The sequence below is a fragment of the Apaloderma vittatum genome, unplaced genomic scaffold (assembly GCF_000703405.1).
Source record: "Apaloderma vittatum isolate BGI_N311 unplaced genomic scaffold, ASM70340v1 Scaffold45804, whole genome shotgun sequence".
Classification (NCBI taxonomy): Eukaryota; Metazoa; Chordata; class Aves; order Trogoniformes; family Trogonidae; genus Apaloderma; species Apaloderma vittatum.
Genome location: NW_009711832.1, coordinates 1439 through 20013, shown reverse-complemented (window position 1 = coordinate 20013; position 18575 = coordinate 1439). Strand labels below are relative to the sequence as shown.

At 38.1% G+C, this 18575-nt stretch overlaps 1 protein-coding gene across 2 annotated transcripts; it reads left to right on the top strand.

Annotated features, from left to right (window-relative positions):
• The first annotated feature begins 1280 nt into the window (after nt 1-1280).
• On the top strand, nt 1281-18114 carry KRIT1 (KRIT1, ankyrin repeat containing). Of its 2 annotated transcripts, XM_009867739.1 has the most exons (16): nt 1281-1399; nt 1827-1986; nt 3350-3442; nt 4326-4455; nt 6444-6687; nt 6973-7088; nt 7483-7626; nt 8644-8800; nt 9056-9163; nt 10398-10554; nt 11933-12084; nt 12680-12846; nt 14691-14778; nt 16431-16637; nt 16937-17053; nt 17831-18114. In XM_009867739.1, the coding sequence occupies exons 1-16, from the start codon at nt 1298-1300 to the stop codon at nt 17897-17899; spliced, it is 2211 nt and encodes a 736-aa protein (XP_009866041.1). In that variant the 5' UTR covers nt 1281-1297; the 3' UTR covers nt 17900-18114. The 2 variants fall into 2 exon arrangements, with proteins under 2 accessions (XP_009866041.1, XP_009866042.1); XM_009867740.1 differs by lacking the exon at nt 7483-7626.
• Nucleotides 18115-18575: the final 461 nt, after the last annotated feature.

The window sequence follows — 18575 nt, the reverse complement described above, 5'->3', positions numbered from 1 at the left end:
GCCCGCAGCAGCCCGCGGCGCCCTCGGGGAGCTGCCCGGGCCGGGGCTGGGTCTCGGTGCTTTCGACACCTGACGTGCCGGGGTGCGAGGTCCGGCAAGTGAGGCCGCTGCGTATTGAGACTGTGTAGGTGCTGCCCTAATGCACATCGGTGGGTGTTTCAACGTGGATATTGACTGTCCAAGAACCACCATTAAATCACCTAATTAATGTATTTACCTTAACGGAAAGTGAAAACGCATATGCCTCTGCTTACACTGGGGTTTTGTGTATGTTTCCAGGCAGTCTGATCCCATCAAGAATACTGAACTGAGGGCATGGGAATCAGAAGACCTCTGTTTCTCCTAGAAGAGGTGAAGAAGCTAGAAACAGTAACGTTAAAAATCTTTGTGGAGGGATCAGCCCGCAAAAAGCACATGCCTGCTGGTGGTATCAATGAAAGGGGCTTCACTTCCGAGTGAAGAAGATCAGCTGGAAGGTGCTCATGGCCATTCTCAAATCTGATGTGTGAAGTGATTTAGCCTTAGAAGGTCTTCCCTGTGATTCTCACAAAATTTTATGATTGTAGGAGTTGTCACTTTAGGTTAAACGGAAGGGTAAGAAAAGTTTTGTCTAAAGTCTGTCTGCCTTCTGCAAAAACTGAAGATGTATTCCTTTCAGAAGCTCACTGTTTGAATGAGTTGGGCACCAGTTTGCAGCCCCACTGAAGGTAAAATTAAGCAAATTAATTCCTATGGTAGTTTATTTTTATCAGCTTTGTTACGTGGGCTGTAGGCAAGACATTGACTTCCTCAGGGTGGGTGGGGAGAGGAGGAAAATCATATTTGATTGAAATCCCTGTGGAACTCGTAGAAATGCAGTACTTTGTTGTAGTGCTTTTTGTAGATTACAGTGCTTGTCACTTTAGAATGGTCTTCTTTTTCAATTTCATCTATTTTTCAGAGTCCTAAAATTCTTTAGCCTTTTGCCTAGCTCACAAAATGGGGAAGATAGTTATAAAGTAGGAAAAAATATGTATTATTACTATTATTATTATTATAAAAGCGCATTAGAGAACAAGATCTTTTTCTAATAAATCTGTGCAATGTAGGATTTTCCCCTTTCTTGAAGAGGAAGCAAAATTATGTAAGCCATTGACATTTCTCCAGCTGTAGAACAGTAAGTGAATAATGCAGAGAATCAGTGGATATAATCACTGCATCCTGAAGTTTATGTGATACTGGATTTTCTTCCTGCTTTTATTCAACTGAAACTTCACTTACTGCTTATTCATTGTTTCCAGTGATAAAATAAGGAGAGATGGGAAACCCGGAAAGCACTGGAGATGCATACGTTGCTGTGATTCGTCCAAAAAATACTGCTAGCCTGAATTCTCGGGAATATCGAGCGAAATCCTATGAAGTAAACTTTTTATTATTATTTATTAACAATTTTTAAAAAATGATAATTTATAGTAAATATAATACAGCAGAAGAGAAAATACGACAAAAACATTGTTTAAATAATATCTATATATGTCATATATCTGCCATGCGCTGCCCAATCCTTAGGATATTTGAACGCTACAGTTTTGTGATACCTGTGTTTTTCACTTAATTTCAAGGCACGCTGGCCTGTGGGCTGCTCAGTGCAAAGGCCTTGCATTACTATCTTTAACCCTCTTGTTACCGAGGGTATTCTGACTTCATCATCCTGCTCCTCCACATTCAATATTTACTGAATTTTGTTACCGCTTTTGCAGCGGTACCATAAATCCAAAAGAAAAAAAGCATTTTCTACTTGTTACAGTTGTGCTTAAACTCCTTTCTTTTCATTATTGTTTTGAAAGATTTTGTTGCTTGAAGTTCCCATTGAAGGCCAAAAGAAAAAACGAAAGAAAGTTTTGTTGGAAGCTAAACTGCAGGGAGGCACTGAGATAACCCAGAGCATCTTGGATTATGTGTTAGAAGCCACCAAACCAATTTCACCAGCCAATCAGGGTATTAAAGGTAAAACCAGTTTAATCTGATTTATTGTTAATAGCTCTACAAAGACATTTTAAATAATAAAAGGTAATGGAAAGGTTGTGCAGAAGCATGAAATAAGTTTAAAAAAAGAAGATACGTTTTGAGGTTCATCAAAAGACCTATAGGCAATTATGCAGATAAAACCTTTAATTCGCCTTTTTTTTCCCTTTACCTTACAACTCTATAAAGTGCTTACTAAAACATTTTTTAAAATGAAACTTTGCCTGTCTGTGCTACTTCTTCGTCTCAAATTGAGATGTATAGCTAAACTTCTGTTAAACCAGACTGAAGTGACTTTATTAATCCTTAATTTCAGGTAAAACTTGACCTGGTGAATTGATCACTTCTAAGTCTGTTCTAAAGCTGGCTTTGGTTCTGTAGACAGTATCTGCATAAAATATTTCTGCCATAACTGTTTCACGTACAGGTATAATTTGATTAGGGCATTTTCTTTTTCCTCGTTGTTGCATAGCTGGTCTAGCAAACGACTTCACTCTTGTGCTGGCAAAAATTGGTTTAGCCAGCATATTCGATTCCCAGATTGGTATAAACTATAGGGACTAAAGCACTTTTTTTGCTGTGTACCTCATATTGGCTTTGTAAATGAGGTTGTACTGGGAACGTTGTCAGTGCGAGTGAGACAAGACAGTGCTAAGAGTTGAGAAAAGCAGTAGCTAGTTGCAGAGGAAAATGTTACACGTGGCAGTAACTGGAGTTGGGTGGGCTTAAGAAAGCCAGTTGAGCAGCAAACATGAGATAACAGCATTAATACATGTTGAGGAGTGCCTAGTAGAAACAAAAAACACGTTTCTTGCGTGGTTTAGAGAGTTTTAAATTGTCTCAGGCAGCGGGCCTGAGCATTAGTATGCACAGTTTAGTGTGGGCACGGTTAAAACACGCAGCTGCAGTCAGAAAAGCAAACAGAATGCTGAAAACCCTCAGGCTGGGATGGAGTGTAGCATGGAAAAGACTGTCCTACCAATACATGAGTAGAGCGTTCACCCTAACGTGGAATATAGCATGCAACTCTGCTTTCCCATTTCAAGAAGAATCTTGTTTAAGTTAAAGATAGGTAGTTTGGGGGGTGAATGCTCTGAGAAATCGGGTATAAAGAAGTTGCTATGAAAAAAGGGGTACAGTCATGTATTTTCTTGTGTTACCATTGAGTATATACATATTTACATTCTTTAGCATATATATTTAGATTTTCTTAGCTTGCTTTATGTAAGACCTGATAATCGTAGTTAGGAAAGCTGAGTGTGGTAAGCTTTCAGCCAGCCAACTCTAGATTGTATTTTAATGTTTTGTTGTTTGATTGATTTTATATTTTTTAATACTGTGCTAGGAAAGCGTGTGGTGTTAATGAAGAAGTTTCCTCTTGATGGAGAGAAGGCAGGGCAGGAGGCATCACTTTACATTGTTCCAACTGTTGTGAAAGGTAACGCTGAGCATAATTTCTGAAGTTGCGCCCATTTTAGCAGAAGTTCAGCTGAGAGTTTATTAAGTATTTCTATGAGTGTGCTACATGGATTTTTCTGTATTTAAACATTAAAAGTTATGTTCAGGTCATAAACTGTCTGAATACTTTAAAATTTGAAAAAGCTACTTAAAATTAAGGAAAAAGCCTTAATTTTAATGTATTGCCTTTGTTTCTGTAATGATAACAGTTCTATTTAATCTCTGTTTGTTCATGTGATAGTATTTCAAAACATGCGCTAACTTGTGTAGAATTTTCTGAATGCAAGTGTAAGATATAGTCAGTTCAGTATTCTTTACTCAGAGAAGAGTGCTGTTGAAGTCTGTAAATGGTTTTGTTTGAATAAGGAATGGTGAGTAAAGTCTTCAGAAGGCAAAGTAAATTGCTTGTCAGGAAGGTATTTTTAAAAAAAGCCTGAAGTAAATGTTCATGCACATTTAGGAAAGCTCCTTCCTTTCTGCCTTACTCGTAGGCCTTCTTAAGGATAAAAATTATCAACTAGAAGTCATTGTGGAGTTACCAGTAGCAAAAAATACTTCTTCTGTTCCTGAGTCCTTTTTTTTCTGTCAATAGTATACATTCAATATTAATTCCTCAAATGAAGCCGATCATACTGATGGAATATTAACTGAGCACTTTAAGGTTTTTAAGACTACTCTGTTGAGTTGTGAATTGTTATGTGAGGATTGTATGTAATTGCTATCCATCAGCATTTGATAAAAAATAGTTACTCTAAAGTTCGATTATGGTCTCAATTAGTTGGGAATGTGTAACTACAGAAGATGCAGAAGGGAAAATAAGATTCTTCTCGTCGATGTGTCTTCAGAGTGTGTTTCCTTTTTAGATAATACAAAATATGCATACAGTCCTGGATGCCCTGTGTTCTACTGTTTACAAGACATCATGAGGGTCTGCAGTGAATCCAGTACCCATTTTGCTACGCTTACTGCAAGAATGTTAATTGCCTTGGATAAGTAAGAAATGCCATCAGTAAAAATACATTGAAACAGAGGTTAAACAAGAAAATTTGTAGATGTACCACATAGTTTTTATAGCATTCTTGTGATTAAGAAGGAAAGCATTGTGATATGTTATTTTCTTCACGTTTATGAGAAACTGAAACCTTGACAATGTATTTCTAAATATTTTTTTAGATCTTTTGCAAACTCAAGAAAGATGTGGCTTTGGGGAAGTTCTTGCTCACTGGAAAATTTTTCATAGAATTTTGTAAAATATTTTGTAAAATAATATAATTTATTAATATAAATTAATCCTCTATAAGTGACATAATTGCCATCTGTGACAGTATTTACCAGAATGTAGTAAAAATATCCTGTTAATTCTATACCCTGATGTTTTGCATATAAATTAACCTCCTGTTTACAACAGGAGTGCATATTCCCCAGCCGTACAAATTTAATTGCAGTAGGGAATTAACTTTCAGAAAGGTGATTAGTTATTTAGCGAGACTTTGGGCAGTTGGAAAAATGAATATATAAGCATTTTTTGGTCTTTTTTTTGGTGTACCCTTAACAAAGAAATACCAGACCTACTTATGTATGAACTGACTTGCATTAATAAAGTCAGGTGGAACTCTTGATTAATATGAAAAATTGTAAAGGTTCTGTGTGCAGGGTTCTTACAATTTATTAGTAGTATCATAATATTTCAAAGTATGCCGTTGTAGTGGTGGTTATATTTATCTGCTATTTAATGAGTGTCTTCAGACATGGTTAAAGATATTTTACCAGGAGATATAGTAGAAAATAGTTTGTATTGGTAATTCTTTATGTACGTAATCCAAAACAACGCTGTTCAAAGGTTCAAACTACCGTAACTGACTTACCTGCCACCTGTTCAGAGAAAAGGCCTGAAAATACCTCAGAGAGGCGAGAGGGTGGTTATAGCATGATGATCACAATTTCGCAGTCCTCCTTCCCAGCAGGACCGTGAGTAAGTGAAGAGAATGCACCTTTTGCAGCACACCGTAGCTCGGATCTGGGACTTAGCAATCCAGGCCTGGGCACCCGTGCTGAGCTGCGGGCCGCGCTCTGCCATCCTTGCCCCTGGCTCTGGGACAGACAGGATCCAAGCGGCCTGTCAGTGGATCTCTTTTTCCAAACCGTGTACTTAACCTTTCTTCTCTGGCTAAAGCAGAATTTATTGTATTTCAGCAAAGTACGTGTTAAGCTTGTGAGAAAGGGTGTGCAGAAGCCTTCAATACAAACCTGACCGTAGACTCTTAGTTCAAATGTACTGTGTTCAACAGAACACTGAAATAATTTAGCAAATCAGCGGGAATATATTTATCCCAAAATCCGGAGCTTTGCATTGTATTACGTGTGTGGCGGGTGTACAGTGCTGACTTTCTCCTCTAGCTCGGAGTGAGAGGGCTCTGAAGCCTTTCGGTACTGCCAGTAGAAAATGAGCTTTACAAAAAGGCAGGTGGTGGCCTATGTGAAAGAGATGTGGCAGTCTGGAGACGCGAGAGGACCCTCTGATTTTTTTTCCCTTTTCCCACCTCTCCCTAGTGAAACATAAGATAGAAGGCTAAGTCAGCACAGCTCGCCATTAAACAAACTGCTTTAAGTTTCAAATTTGTGTGCTGAGAGTAGTAACACTGGTAAACTGAAAGTAAATGAAATAGTGAGTGTTGGTGTGGTGAAATGTTTTGGCGATAACCAGTGTCACTCTTGGTTTGTAATTTCCTTTTCATTGAGAGTTTGCATCCACAGGAAATGTGTTTGAGCAAATACATTTGCTTAACTATGTTTGGTTAAAAAATTTCATGTTTAGGGATTAATTTAGTGCTATAAAATCGGCTGTGCACATTCTAATTTTTTTTTTTAAAAAAACCTTATGATTATCATATATGCAACCCTTAAATAAAACAACGGACAGGCATGACCAAAGTAGTCCTTTTGTATCTGAAAATTAATTAATTGCCCTTTCTTTCCTGCAGGTGGTTGGATGAACGACACACTCAGTCTCATTCCATCCCAGCTTTATTTAGACCATCTCCTCTTGAGAGAATTAAAACAAATGTAATAAACCCTGCCTATGCTATAGAGCCTGGTCAAACAGAGAGCTCTCTACACATGGGTTATACTGCCCTGGAAATAAAAAGTAAAATGCTGGCACTGGAGAAAGCAGATATGTGTATCTATAATCCTTTGTTTGGATCTGACCTTCAATATACCAATAGGGTAAGAACTATATTGTCATTTTAGATTTGTGAAACACACATTTTCATTCTACAGTACTTTCTTTTATTTGATATGGGTATGTGCTTTATGCTTAACAAGATTTCTTTATTGCACACTTGCTGCTGAATGTTTTTTCAAGTCCTTATGTTTGGTCATCAGTCTCTAATTATAAAATATTACTATTGTAGCTTCAGTCTTAAGAGAATATCCAGGCTGGGTGGGGGATTCTTTAGCCAAATGTCAGTAAAATATCTTTTCAGTTGTGTTTAAATTATGTCTTCACAGGTTGACAAAGTGGTAATAAATCCGTACTTTGGCCTTGGAGCCCCAGACTATTCAAAGATTCAGATTCCTAAAAGAGAAAAGTGGCAACGTAGCATGAGCAGTGTCACAGAGGACAAGTATTATGTTACATTTCTTCTTCATTAATGGATAGTTTTGTTATATTACTTGGTAGACTTGGTCAGAATGAGATTCCTGTGACTTTAGGTATTTCTAAAACGTTCTGTTGGAAATCTATAAGTATTGAAAGAGAACAATTAAGGGACAGATCAAGAAAGGTTTAAATTGTGAACAGTAAGGAAGCACTACTGTAATGAATACAATTGTGGCTTGACTGACATGACTAAAATACCGGTTGTATGAATGCCAGCACATTTTAGCTGCATGAGCTTCATTCTTATTCTTCGTGTAGATCTGCAGTTAGTGCTTAGTAATTTTAAAAAGTTGATGCTCTCAACTGTTGGAAGTATTCCTGAGCTGCGTTTTCCTCATGTTTCCTCTTTTGATTCGTAGGGAACACCAGTGGGTAGATGATTTCCCTCTTCACCGCAGTGCTTGCGAAGGCGACTCTGATTTACTAAGCCATCTTCTGGATAAGAAGTTTTCTGTTAATCAGTTAGATAGTGACCACTGGGCACCTATCCATTATGCGTGCTGGTGAGTCAAATGAGTGTAATTTTGCCAATCAAATGTGTTCTTGCTGTCATGATTCTTTCGCACTAATCATTTATGTAACTTATTGTACAGACTCAGATGAGAAATTGAAAAAAACTCTAGATTTCTTACACGCTGCCTCTAATATATGTTAGTGTTTGCCTTCTGAAGAGAAAGGTTACTTCAGGTTTTGCAATAATTTCAATCTGAATGGTTTCAGAGGAGACCAACTGTGGAGGCTGTATCATCGAACACTTACCTATTGCCAGTTATAGCTGTTCTGAAGCATCCAATTCCTGTTGGAGACACTGGGTCCAGTTTAGTGTTGTAACTTTTACAGTCTTTGTTGCTTAAAGGCTGTGAGCAGTTTGACAGCACAGCAATAGCGGAGCGGAGCACATGTTTGTGATGGTCAGGCTTTGAGTAGGAGTGATGATTTAATCTTTCAAGTACTCAAGAGCTTCTGTCAGTTGTCCTAAAAATGTTTTTGTTTTGTCTTTATGCAAGTTAGTCTTCTGTATTTTTAGTAGTGTCTGATATGAATAACATGAAAAGCAAACAGTTATAAAAAACTCCTCAATTTTCAGTGTTTGTTACACATAAACAGTATACACAAGATTTATGAGTTATCAGTGCAAGGCTTAAGAGTCTTCAGGATCCATCTGTGTGGTAGTCAGAAGCTTTACTCAGATTCTCATGCAGGTTATTATTTCTTTTTCAGGCAAGGCTGAGGTGTGTTTGGCCATGACTGATTTGCTACAACTACCCAAACTTAGCTAGTTTAAAGCAAGGTTTGGTGTGTCCGTAATGAATCCACTAAATGGTTACTAGGCCAATGGTTACCGAAGGAGTGCAGAATTGATATTAATTTTGACAAACTTATTAATGTTCTACTGTCTGGTGTCATTTCAAAGCTAAAAGTTTTGAGCATGGAAATACGCTTTTCCATGTTTAGGATTAGCTGAAAAAAGATTTTATTTTACATGTGCTGTGTCTGTTCTGCTTTAAACCTGTCTGCAGGTACGGAAAAGTTGAAGCCACTCGAATGCTATTGGAGAAAGGGAAATGCAATCCAAATCTTTTGAATGGCCAGCTTAGCTCTCCTCTTCATTTTGCTGCTGGAGGTGGGCATGCTGAAATAGTACAAATTCTACTAAATCATCCAGAAATTGACAGAGTAAGTTCTGTTTGTGTGTAGAAGTGACAGTTTTAGCAACAGTTTCTAGCTTGTTTATGTGAAAAATTTTGTGTCCAGATCAAAATTATCAAAAAGTGGCTAAATATTTTTCATTACCTCTGCTTTCCCCATTGTGTGTCAGATAAATGTTTGAACCCTAGGATCAAGGATTTTAATTTTCTCCAAAACTGTGTAAATATTTACATATCTCCAGTGAAAACAATGTATTATCTGTGTCTCTGTTTATGTTTGTAGCACATTACTGATCAACAAGGAAGATCTCCGCTGAATGTCTGTGAAGAGAACAAACAAAATGAGTGGGAAGAAACTGCAAAACTGCTGAAGGAAGCCATAAATAAACCTGTATGAGTTTATTTTCTAAATAGGTTAAAGTTTATATTTATTCTACACATAAACTTGTAGAATAGCTAGGCTTGTTTATAGCTGCTATTGGAAACGTGCAGCATACTGAAATTGTTAGTGTAAATATTGACAAACTGACGTTTTGTCTCTTTAAGTGTTTCTATCTATTGCTCACGAAGTATGTGGAAGACTTTAGAAGTGATGGTTTGATTTATTACTCGGAGCATCACAGTGGCTACTGATTTTTGTCTGGTTTTGATCGTACAACCATGAGCTTTCTTTATGCCTTATCGTATTCTGTGTAGATAAATAGAAGCATCCAGCTGGCTAAATGCAGGCTTCTACAAAATCGGCTTCGCGTCAGTTGGTCAGTGTAGGCTCCCTTGGCAGTCGGTGGAAATCTAGACAGGATGGTAAACAAAATTTATGATGCTGTTCCTCTCATCTTGAAGTATAAATGAGTCTTCAAAAATAATTAATGAAGGAATCGATTTCCTTTGTTTTAGGGATCTTGTTATGCAGTTAATCAAATGGCAAATGTGTGTCTAGTGACTCAGCTAGTTAGATTTCACAGCAGAATAAGTGATATTATATTGTCACATTGCTGTTGAATTAATACATTAAAATTTAAAAAGCAATGATAGAAGTTACTGCAGTAGGATTCACAGTGACTTCTGCAGCAAAAACAGGCTGACATTTTCCATTCCAGCATTTTTCAGTCAGTTGCCATTTTCCAAGACGTTTATCTTTTTTTTCCAGAAAAAAAGGATTAATGCCTCAGTTCTTGACAACTGAGTCAGTTTGAAGAAGGGAAATAACAAATTCCTGCAACTTTTTTATTCAAGCAGCTGAAACTTTTAGCATGTTAGAGAGGTCTACCTAAGAAGTTTCATTGATTATGACTTGTATGTGTATGCTTTAAGAACCTGATTTAAGTATGTCGAGGGAACATTTAAATGCTTACTTCCCTTTGAGTTCAACAGAAGGCAAGTCCTCAAATTATCAGTAAGATCCTTCTTACAGTAATTCTGGTAAAAGCACAGCGTAAGAACTTGCATAGGACGTGAAACAAGCAGTTTTGACAAACATTGAATACGCGGGAGTTGTGCAATGTTTTTTTCTCTGAATAGCGTTGATGTTGCTGAATTGTGGTAAAATTGCTTTCCTCTTCAGAAGCACCAACAGAAAGGATTTCAACAAGTTCTTTTTTTAATATGTTCAAATTTTTATGTAGTATGAAAAGGCACGAATTTATCGTATGGATGGATCGTATCGCTCTGTTGAGTTGAAGCATGGAAACAATACTACTGTACAGCAGATAATGGAGGGAATGCGTTTGTCTCAAGAAACTCAGCAGTACTTCACCATCTGGATCTGTTCTGAGAACCTCAGTAAGTAACAAGGAAGATCGTTATGGCTGAGAGTTTACCTTAGCTTTTTTAGTTTGACTTGCCTTTAGGAAAAGATAGTATTTTCTTAGGAAAATAGGAAAAATACGCTCTGACAGTTCTGTTCTATTAGCCTTTAAAAGTTGTTTTTTAGGAGTTAATTTGTATTTAGGCTGGCTGTTGATACACTTCAGCCTTGCCAAAGGCTCTGTAATCCTTTAAGTCTCATTCCTTCTACCTTTTGCCTGGGGAATGAGACTAACTGCTCGGTTTCCTTTGCTTAAGCTGTCCTTGAGTAGATCAGCGGCCAGCCTTTACAGCCTGATGGCTTCAAACCAAGCTTTCAGAGCTATAGCGAGCTTCTGCATTCTAACCATCATTTTGGGTACTACCGGCAGGTCTGACTCATCAGTGCCACCGTGGCACCTAAATGTATTTCTTCCGAGATGAGGCTGGTCCAGATTGCCTTTCTCTTACAGCACACCGTTGCTGCTAATGTACCTTGACTGGAGTGGTATTTTTCTTCCCGGAGTACCTGAAATTGGATGCATGTAGTTCTTTTTGCTAATGTTTAATCTTTTTATAACTAGTAATTAAAGCTGTATTAGCATGGGGTTTTTTTAGTTAGGTCCTTTAATCATAGGAGTTTTCATGTGTTTTGCATTAAAATGATTTTTTATAAACAGATTTTCAGATATGGGGGTTATGATGCAAAACGTCATTACAGTTGCTGTATTATTTCATATTTCTGATTTGATTAAAAAGTATATTATAGTTGTAGTCTGAGATATGTAGCAAAAGATAAATAGAACCATGAAGGAGTCACTGTGACTGTGTTTTGCTAGAAAAGGTGCTAAACTGTACTGCTGCATCAAGATAGCTATGGGACATGTGAGAATGGATTTACGAAGAGTGATTCAGGTCTGGTAGGATACAGTGTTGACAGTACTATTAACACAGAAGTCTTTCACTTAAAATTTTATTCACTAATATCAGTCTTGCGCTGAAGTGGCATTTATTACTTTTTTAAAACTTATAAACATTGCAGGAAATAATCCCATAATAATTGGGACAATTCTCTAATGTTTTATGATTGGGCTTTTAAAGTCTATCTTGGTATTCCATTAAATTTTTAATCCATGTCACTCCAAAGAAGGTGAAAATAAAAAGTTCATCTCTAGTGCATTTAGTGAATCGATGCTGAGAGTTTTGTCAATAAATCCACTCAAAACCTTTTATATACAGCAGTTTAGAAAACATAGGGAAAAGGGCTTGTTAATGATCTCTCAGATACTCTGGTTTTGGTGCAGCATTTAATCTTGTGTGTGCTGGGTGGTTCTATTTATTTATTAATTTATAAACAAAACTTGTTACTTCTCAGGCCTCCAGCTGAAGCCATATCACAAGCCTTTGCAGCATATTCGAGACTGGCCTGAAATATTCACTGAACTGACAAACTTAGATCCTCAACGGGAAACTTCGCAGCTTTTCCTGAGAAGAGATGTGAGACTTCCACTGGAAATAGAAAAAAAGGTCTGCACTGGCGAGTGGTAGCATCAAATTGTGGTCAGAGTCAGAACGCTTTGACCGTCAGCGCTTAGTGTGTTTAATAACTGTAGTAATTCCCAAACTTATTTAAACTAGACCTCTCCTCCTCTGTTCTGTAATAGTTCCAGTCTTCAGGTTCTTCTCTCCCTTCCTCCTGCCCTCCTTCCCATAGTCACTCATTTCTCACCTTCCCAACTGTTCGGTTTGTCATAAGTCTGTGTGCCTCAGTCTCTGTCACACAGCAAAAAATAGCCTCCCCAGTTTTCTTTCTCCTCCTTGTGCTGTGATTCTTCAGGTGTTTGTTTAGTCAGTTTTAATGGGTTTATTCAAACGTAATATTCAAAATAGATTTCAGTATTCTGTGTCCGTATTTCTATGAGCATTTTGATTGGGCATGAATTTGTAAGTGTGTTAGATCGGTGAGGTGTTGAATTAAGTCATTGAAGATACGTCATTAGTAAAACATACGTTTCAGTCAGAATCACACCTTTGTTGTCTCTGAATCAGTGAGAAATTGTATTTATAGTTTCTAAGCTCATGTTCTTTTTACAAAGAAATCATGTTTAAATATTCTTTACAGATTGAGGATCCATTGGCTATTCTTATCCTTTTTGATGAAGCCAGATACAATTTGCTGAAAGGTTTCTACACATCACCTGATGCCAAGCTGATCACACTGGCAAGTCTGCTTCTACAAATAGTCTATGGAAATTATGAGAGCAAGAAACATAAACAGGGCTTTCTTAAGTAAGTATGTGTGTTTAAAATTTAAGATTATGGCTTTAGATTAAGTATTTTTATATTAGCACTTACTATGGAACTTAGGAATTTTAGGTATGTGACACTAGTTATTTTACTACATCACTGAGCAATAGTGGAGAGTAATCACATAACGCTTGTACCATTAAAAGAAGTTGTATGTGGGGTCTGAAAAATATGCTAACCTTATATATTGCAGTCCTGGGTAGAGGGATGGAGGTTCTTTATTCTGTAAGTCTGTACCGAGATAAAATAATACCAAAAGGAGTAACAGTATTCATGTGAACAAAAGGTTTTGACAGGATGAGCTTTTTTGACGAAAGCTCTTACTATGTCCAGTTAGACCAGCCTCTGGGATTGGCTTTCCTCCCTTTTGAAGAGGACAGCTACCGTACAGGGATATTTCTGTTCTCTCATTTCTGTGTGAAATGCTGTACTAAATTGGTCAGAAACATAGCACCAGTAGGACTCTACCAGATGGTGCTTTTCTCTCCCCTTCTCTCTACTTGCCAGTGCAACAGTAGCTGAGCTGTTCTGCGATATAGCTTTTTCCTCCCACGTACATTTCTGCAGCAATAACCGAGCACATCAGGGTTCCCGTTCTCTGTGGGTGCACCTTCGCTCCACCCCCTGCCATCTCCACCCCAGTTCATTCATGGAACAGCAGCAGTGCTGGAATGCTGCCATGCTGCTCGCTCACAGCATCCGCTGAGCCATCCTGGCTTGCTTTTTTTTCGGTGGTTGTCTTTGCCATCAGTAAATCAGGGTGCATTGTTGGCAGTTAAATGCAGCTAGGTTTAATAGGAAACTACCCACTGCTGAATCCCAGCAGCTGCAGAGCGGCTGGGATTGGGATTGGGGCAAACGTCTTTGTCCTTCCCACACTGAGGCAAATCAGCAATGTGGTTCTGAGCTGATCCTGCTCAATGGCAGAGTTTGACTCTGTAGACAGGACTACTTGGAAGGAGAGTTTGGGCCAGATAAAGAGCCTCATGGGCATTTGGGCATGCTTTCCATCCATATGCAAATGAAGATGATGGAAAATATCTCAACTTGTTCTTCTTTAGACAGGTGAAGAGATTTATATTCTGGTTTTTCTGTAGTTGACATAAGTCTTTATTAAAAGACTGGTCATTTTGAAGATATATCCAGAGTCTTGTTTATATGAGAGTACCCTTGACCTCAAAGATCTGTAGACCATGTGTGCAGTTACTGACGAATATAGTGTAAAAATTACTAAACAGGTTGCATCACTAGGTTGTTGAGACTTAGTTGTGCATAAAACCAAATTAGTAAAGGCTTTATTTTAGTGTTTTTTGTTTGCTGTGGTTTGGGATTTTTTTAAAAGGCACTTTACATAAATAGCTTCGCTTACTGTCATGTAATATATAACATTCATGTGGAAAGTCCTTGGTGGTGCTGAATACAGCATGAGGTGTATCTATAAGCTGTCATCTTTTTTGAGTGTGTGATAATTCTGATTTAAGTGGCTGTTGTATATAATTTTGGCTTCCAAACTGGAATTCACCAAACTAGTCTGTGATCAAGTAAGAGCCACGTGTTCTGCCGCTAGCATTTCCTCTCCCTGTCGTGTCCATGGTGCATGACACAAAGTGTGTCGCACGAGGCCGCATCTCCATAAACTGAGAATTGCACGATATCTTAGGAAGCCCCAGCTTGTTTCAGGAATGCTTCTTACCTGATGAGGCAAGAGTAGGAGCTGATTGTCTTGCTTAGCATGTGACCTGAAGATACAAATTGGCAGACATTGTTCTTTCTCCTTACTTTGATTAGTGAAGAAAAACTTCTTTTCTGCTTTGTTTTTCTCTTAGTGAAGAAAATCTTAAATCTATAGTACCAATCACTAAATTAAAAAGTAAAGCTCCTCATTGGACAAACAGGATACTTCATGAATACAAGGTGAGATAAGTAATCAAATAGTAGAAAATCCTTCTTAAACATTTTTTAACTGTATAGTTGTCAGTTAATGAACAAAAATACTGGTATATAAAGCTAGAAATGTGTAAGTTCCGGATTTTTGGGGTAAGTTGTTGAAATGCTATTTTTCTTGTATAGTTGATTTGTTTATTAGAAGTAAATGTAATTGTCATCTGTTCACTTACCTTCAGTCTTATTTGTGTATTGGGGATACTGCCAATTCAGGCATACTCTGACATAATTTTACGTATAATTGTAGCAATAGATCCACAAAGTCCTTTTTGCTAGGGTCACTTGTATGTTTAGGGGTCTGATAGTGCTATTATGCCTCTGTGAGCGCATGCGCACTGGTTCTGTAAAAGACATCCAACTGAGGGCTGTGGATTCCAAACGGGGTCAGAGGCACCTGAAGATTGGATTTGTGAACTTCTTAAAAAAATGTGGGACAAGCGAGGTGTGTCACAGGGAGAACTGTACCGTCCGACACGCATCACTGAAGGCAGCTGCCAGGAAATACTGCAGAGGCACCCAGGGAGTGTTTTTGGGCCTTGCCTCTCTTTTGACGTTACTCAGTCATAAACTTTCTCTTGGTCCCTGCACCTCTTTTTTGTCAGAAACCAATACATCATTCCTGTTCTTGCTAATACAGCTGAAGGAGAAGATAATGGTGGTCTTTCTAAGACTGTGACGTAGCAGAGGGTATAGCAGTGTAGGCTCTGCTCTTTCTCTGTCAGGTGATATGTAAGAAGGAGCACAGCCTTCTTGACTTCTGCTCTCAAGCCATTATTTTGGGGTGTGGAGTATGGAGGAAAGGGAGAGGAGTTGCAGTCTTTTGCTCCAAAGATATTAATGTATTTTACATTTTAAAAACGGGTGTGTGGAATTCAGATAAGCTGTAATGCCGGGGGTGGATCCAAAGAGGCTGATCCCATCCACCACACTCACGGTCATGGCCCCCCAGCTGCTGAGGGCTTGTGTTCTGTCTGGTACCTGTGCCTTCCTGTCTTGTGTGTGACCCAGCCAAGGTTTTTGTTCATCAGGGTACTTGACATCAGTCTATTCTGTGGTGGGAGCACTCTAGTGATTCTTTCTTGTGACCATTTTACTCTACTGAAGAGGAAGAAACAGAACCCTGTCTCATTCTGAATGAGGGCTCCACTAATGAAAAGAAAAGAAATCTTCACCTCTGTTTTGCTTAAAAAAAGAAAAAAATAATCCATGTGGTTTTGGGGGGGGGTACTTGTTCATCTTACCATGCCTCACTGGACAGGACCCCTTGAAAGAGGAAGAATTCTTAGTTTTAAGGATTGTGATGTATTTAGTGTCAGGTGGATGCATAGCTGCTTATCCCTGGTGAGTCTGACATGCTTCTGAGAGGGGCAGATTTGTGGGGTCCTGCAGAGGTTGGGTATTGGCTCAGATTTCTGAGGCTCTTGCAGGTATCTGCCTCAGTCTCTTTTGGCAGTTGAGCCTTTCTGTGGCTCTAGGGTTCAATTTAGAAATAGGAAGATGGTTGCTGGAAAGGCACTTTGGGAGTACTAGTTTAGTGGGAGTTCCATTAAGTAGCAGATTTTCTTCAAATAACCACAACTGTTTAGGAACACTTGTTGATAACTTTGTTCCTTTATTTCTAGAATCTCAGCACCAGTGAAGGTGTAAGTAAAGAGATGCATCACCTTCAGCGCATGTTCTTGCAGAATTGCTGGGAAATCCCTACTTATGGAGCAGCTTTTTTCACAGGAGAGATATTCACCAAAGCAAGTTCAAGTAGCCATAAAGTCATCAAAGTGTATGTAGGAGTAAACGTAAAAGGGCTGCACCTCCTCAACATGGAAACAAAGGTCAGCTTAAGCGAACTGCCAATAATAACTGCCAATAATTCTGTTCTCTTAAATTCTTTGTGTTTGTAGTCATTTCACATCCAACTGTTTGCTTAACCTTCACTGTGAGGATTTCCAAGATCTTTATAAGGCACTACTAATAGAAAGCCTTGTATTTTTCCACTTCATTACTTTACAAGCTACTAGATTGTGGAACATACTATTATAAGTCAGAATCCTCCCTACATGAACAGAGGAAAGTTCAGTTTGTGAGTATGGAGAATATTTTCTGAGTGGCAGTTTCCTACATTTCCTCGTAGGCTTTACTCCTCAGTCTGAAGTATGGTTGCTTTATGTGGCAGTTGGGAGATGGAGATACGTGTTTTCAAATCCACAATATAGAAAACAAAATGAGCTTTCGTGTGCATACCAAACAGGTAAGCGTTGTCATTTTTTTATCCTTTATGTTCAATGATTTTTTCCTAAGCTAGATACACGCCTCTTCTCTCTTGAGATTGACCACCATTTTACAGTTTAAAGGAGCCCAAGCCGAGCCCCCACAGAAATGATCTTACAACTCTGTCAGTATTTCAGCATGTTTGCTTGTTTTTCTAGCATATGCAGCCTTTAGAGTTCGAAACACATAAAATGTGTCTGTAATCATTAGGGTAAGCTTTTATTTAAAAAAAAAAAAGAAGAAAAGAAACTCTGTGTTGCACGTGCCCAATCCCTCAGACTCTTCAGGATAATTCCAAGTGTGACAAGAATCACGGAGTTCGAGCTGGTAGCTTGGCTAATCGAATCCAGCGGAGTTTGAGATTGGATACGGCTGAGGATCTGTGAAGGCAGGGTGCTAAAGCAACTGCACTGCAGCTGCGACAGTGACTTTCCATAGCGGTTGTCTGACAGAAAATGCTTGTTTTACCCGCAGTCTGCATCAGTGGTAATATGCCATGTTAACATGACAAAGATACAGCTTTGAGAATCCTGCATACTTTGACAGCAGTTGCTTTTGTTTGTTATTTATGGTTATATAGGGACAGTGACTGAATATTTTGAAAAAAACCACTTTCTGATAGCTAAGAAAAATCTAGGGTTTATTTTCCTTATTTCTGGAATGATGCAACTTCTAACTTACTAGTTTCACCTACTTATACACGATTGTGTCATAGTTCTGAAATGGTGACGGAATTTAATCATATACCTTTATATAGGCAGGTCTCGTCATAAAACTTCTGATGAAATTAAATGGCCAGTTACTGCCAAGTGAAAGAAATGAATGATGGAAATGAATGATAGTTACAAACCAGTATCTGATGGCTAAGCAAAAAACAACTTATTTCTCATCGTAACAGAAGACTTCCATGTACGTGAATTTAGAAAAGTCAATTTGTACAGTTTTTAAACTTTGTACAGAAGCTGCATGTTTTATTTTTTTAAAAAACTATATATATTTTTTTTATAAATATTTTTGTGTTTCTTATATAAGCTATTGTAGGGCTTGAGCTTAACCAATAAAGCTAATGAAATGTAAGTTGTTTACCGAGTTGGACCAGCATGAATCAAGTCAGGCTTTTGTTCCCAGAGGACTATGGGACTGCCAGGGCCATGGAGCAGGTCTCAGTTAACCAGCTGACCTTTTGTGGCCTTCTGTGGAACATCGAGGAGGTTGTATATGTTACAGTATTTTGCAGACATACTTTATTTTTAAGATACTGTTGATAAGTATGCTTGAAAGACCAGTTAGACCTTTAAGCAACTGCTTTTGATAAACTCTTGGGTTTTACTTGGTTTCTGACAAACGTAATAGCCAGCTTTATTTTTACTCTTAACTTTCTCATACTTTGTATTCATATTTATTCTAAAATATTGCATGAGGATGTCAAAAGGGAAATACTTAAAATTATTCAGAAGCCATATTAAATGTTTAGCATGCTTGTTTTTTTTTTTAAAATGGAT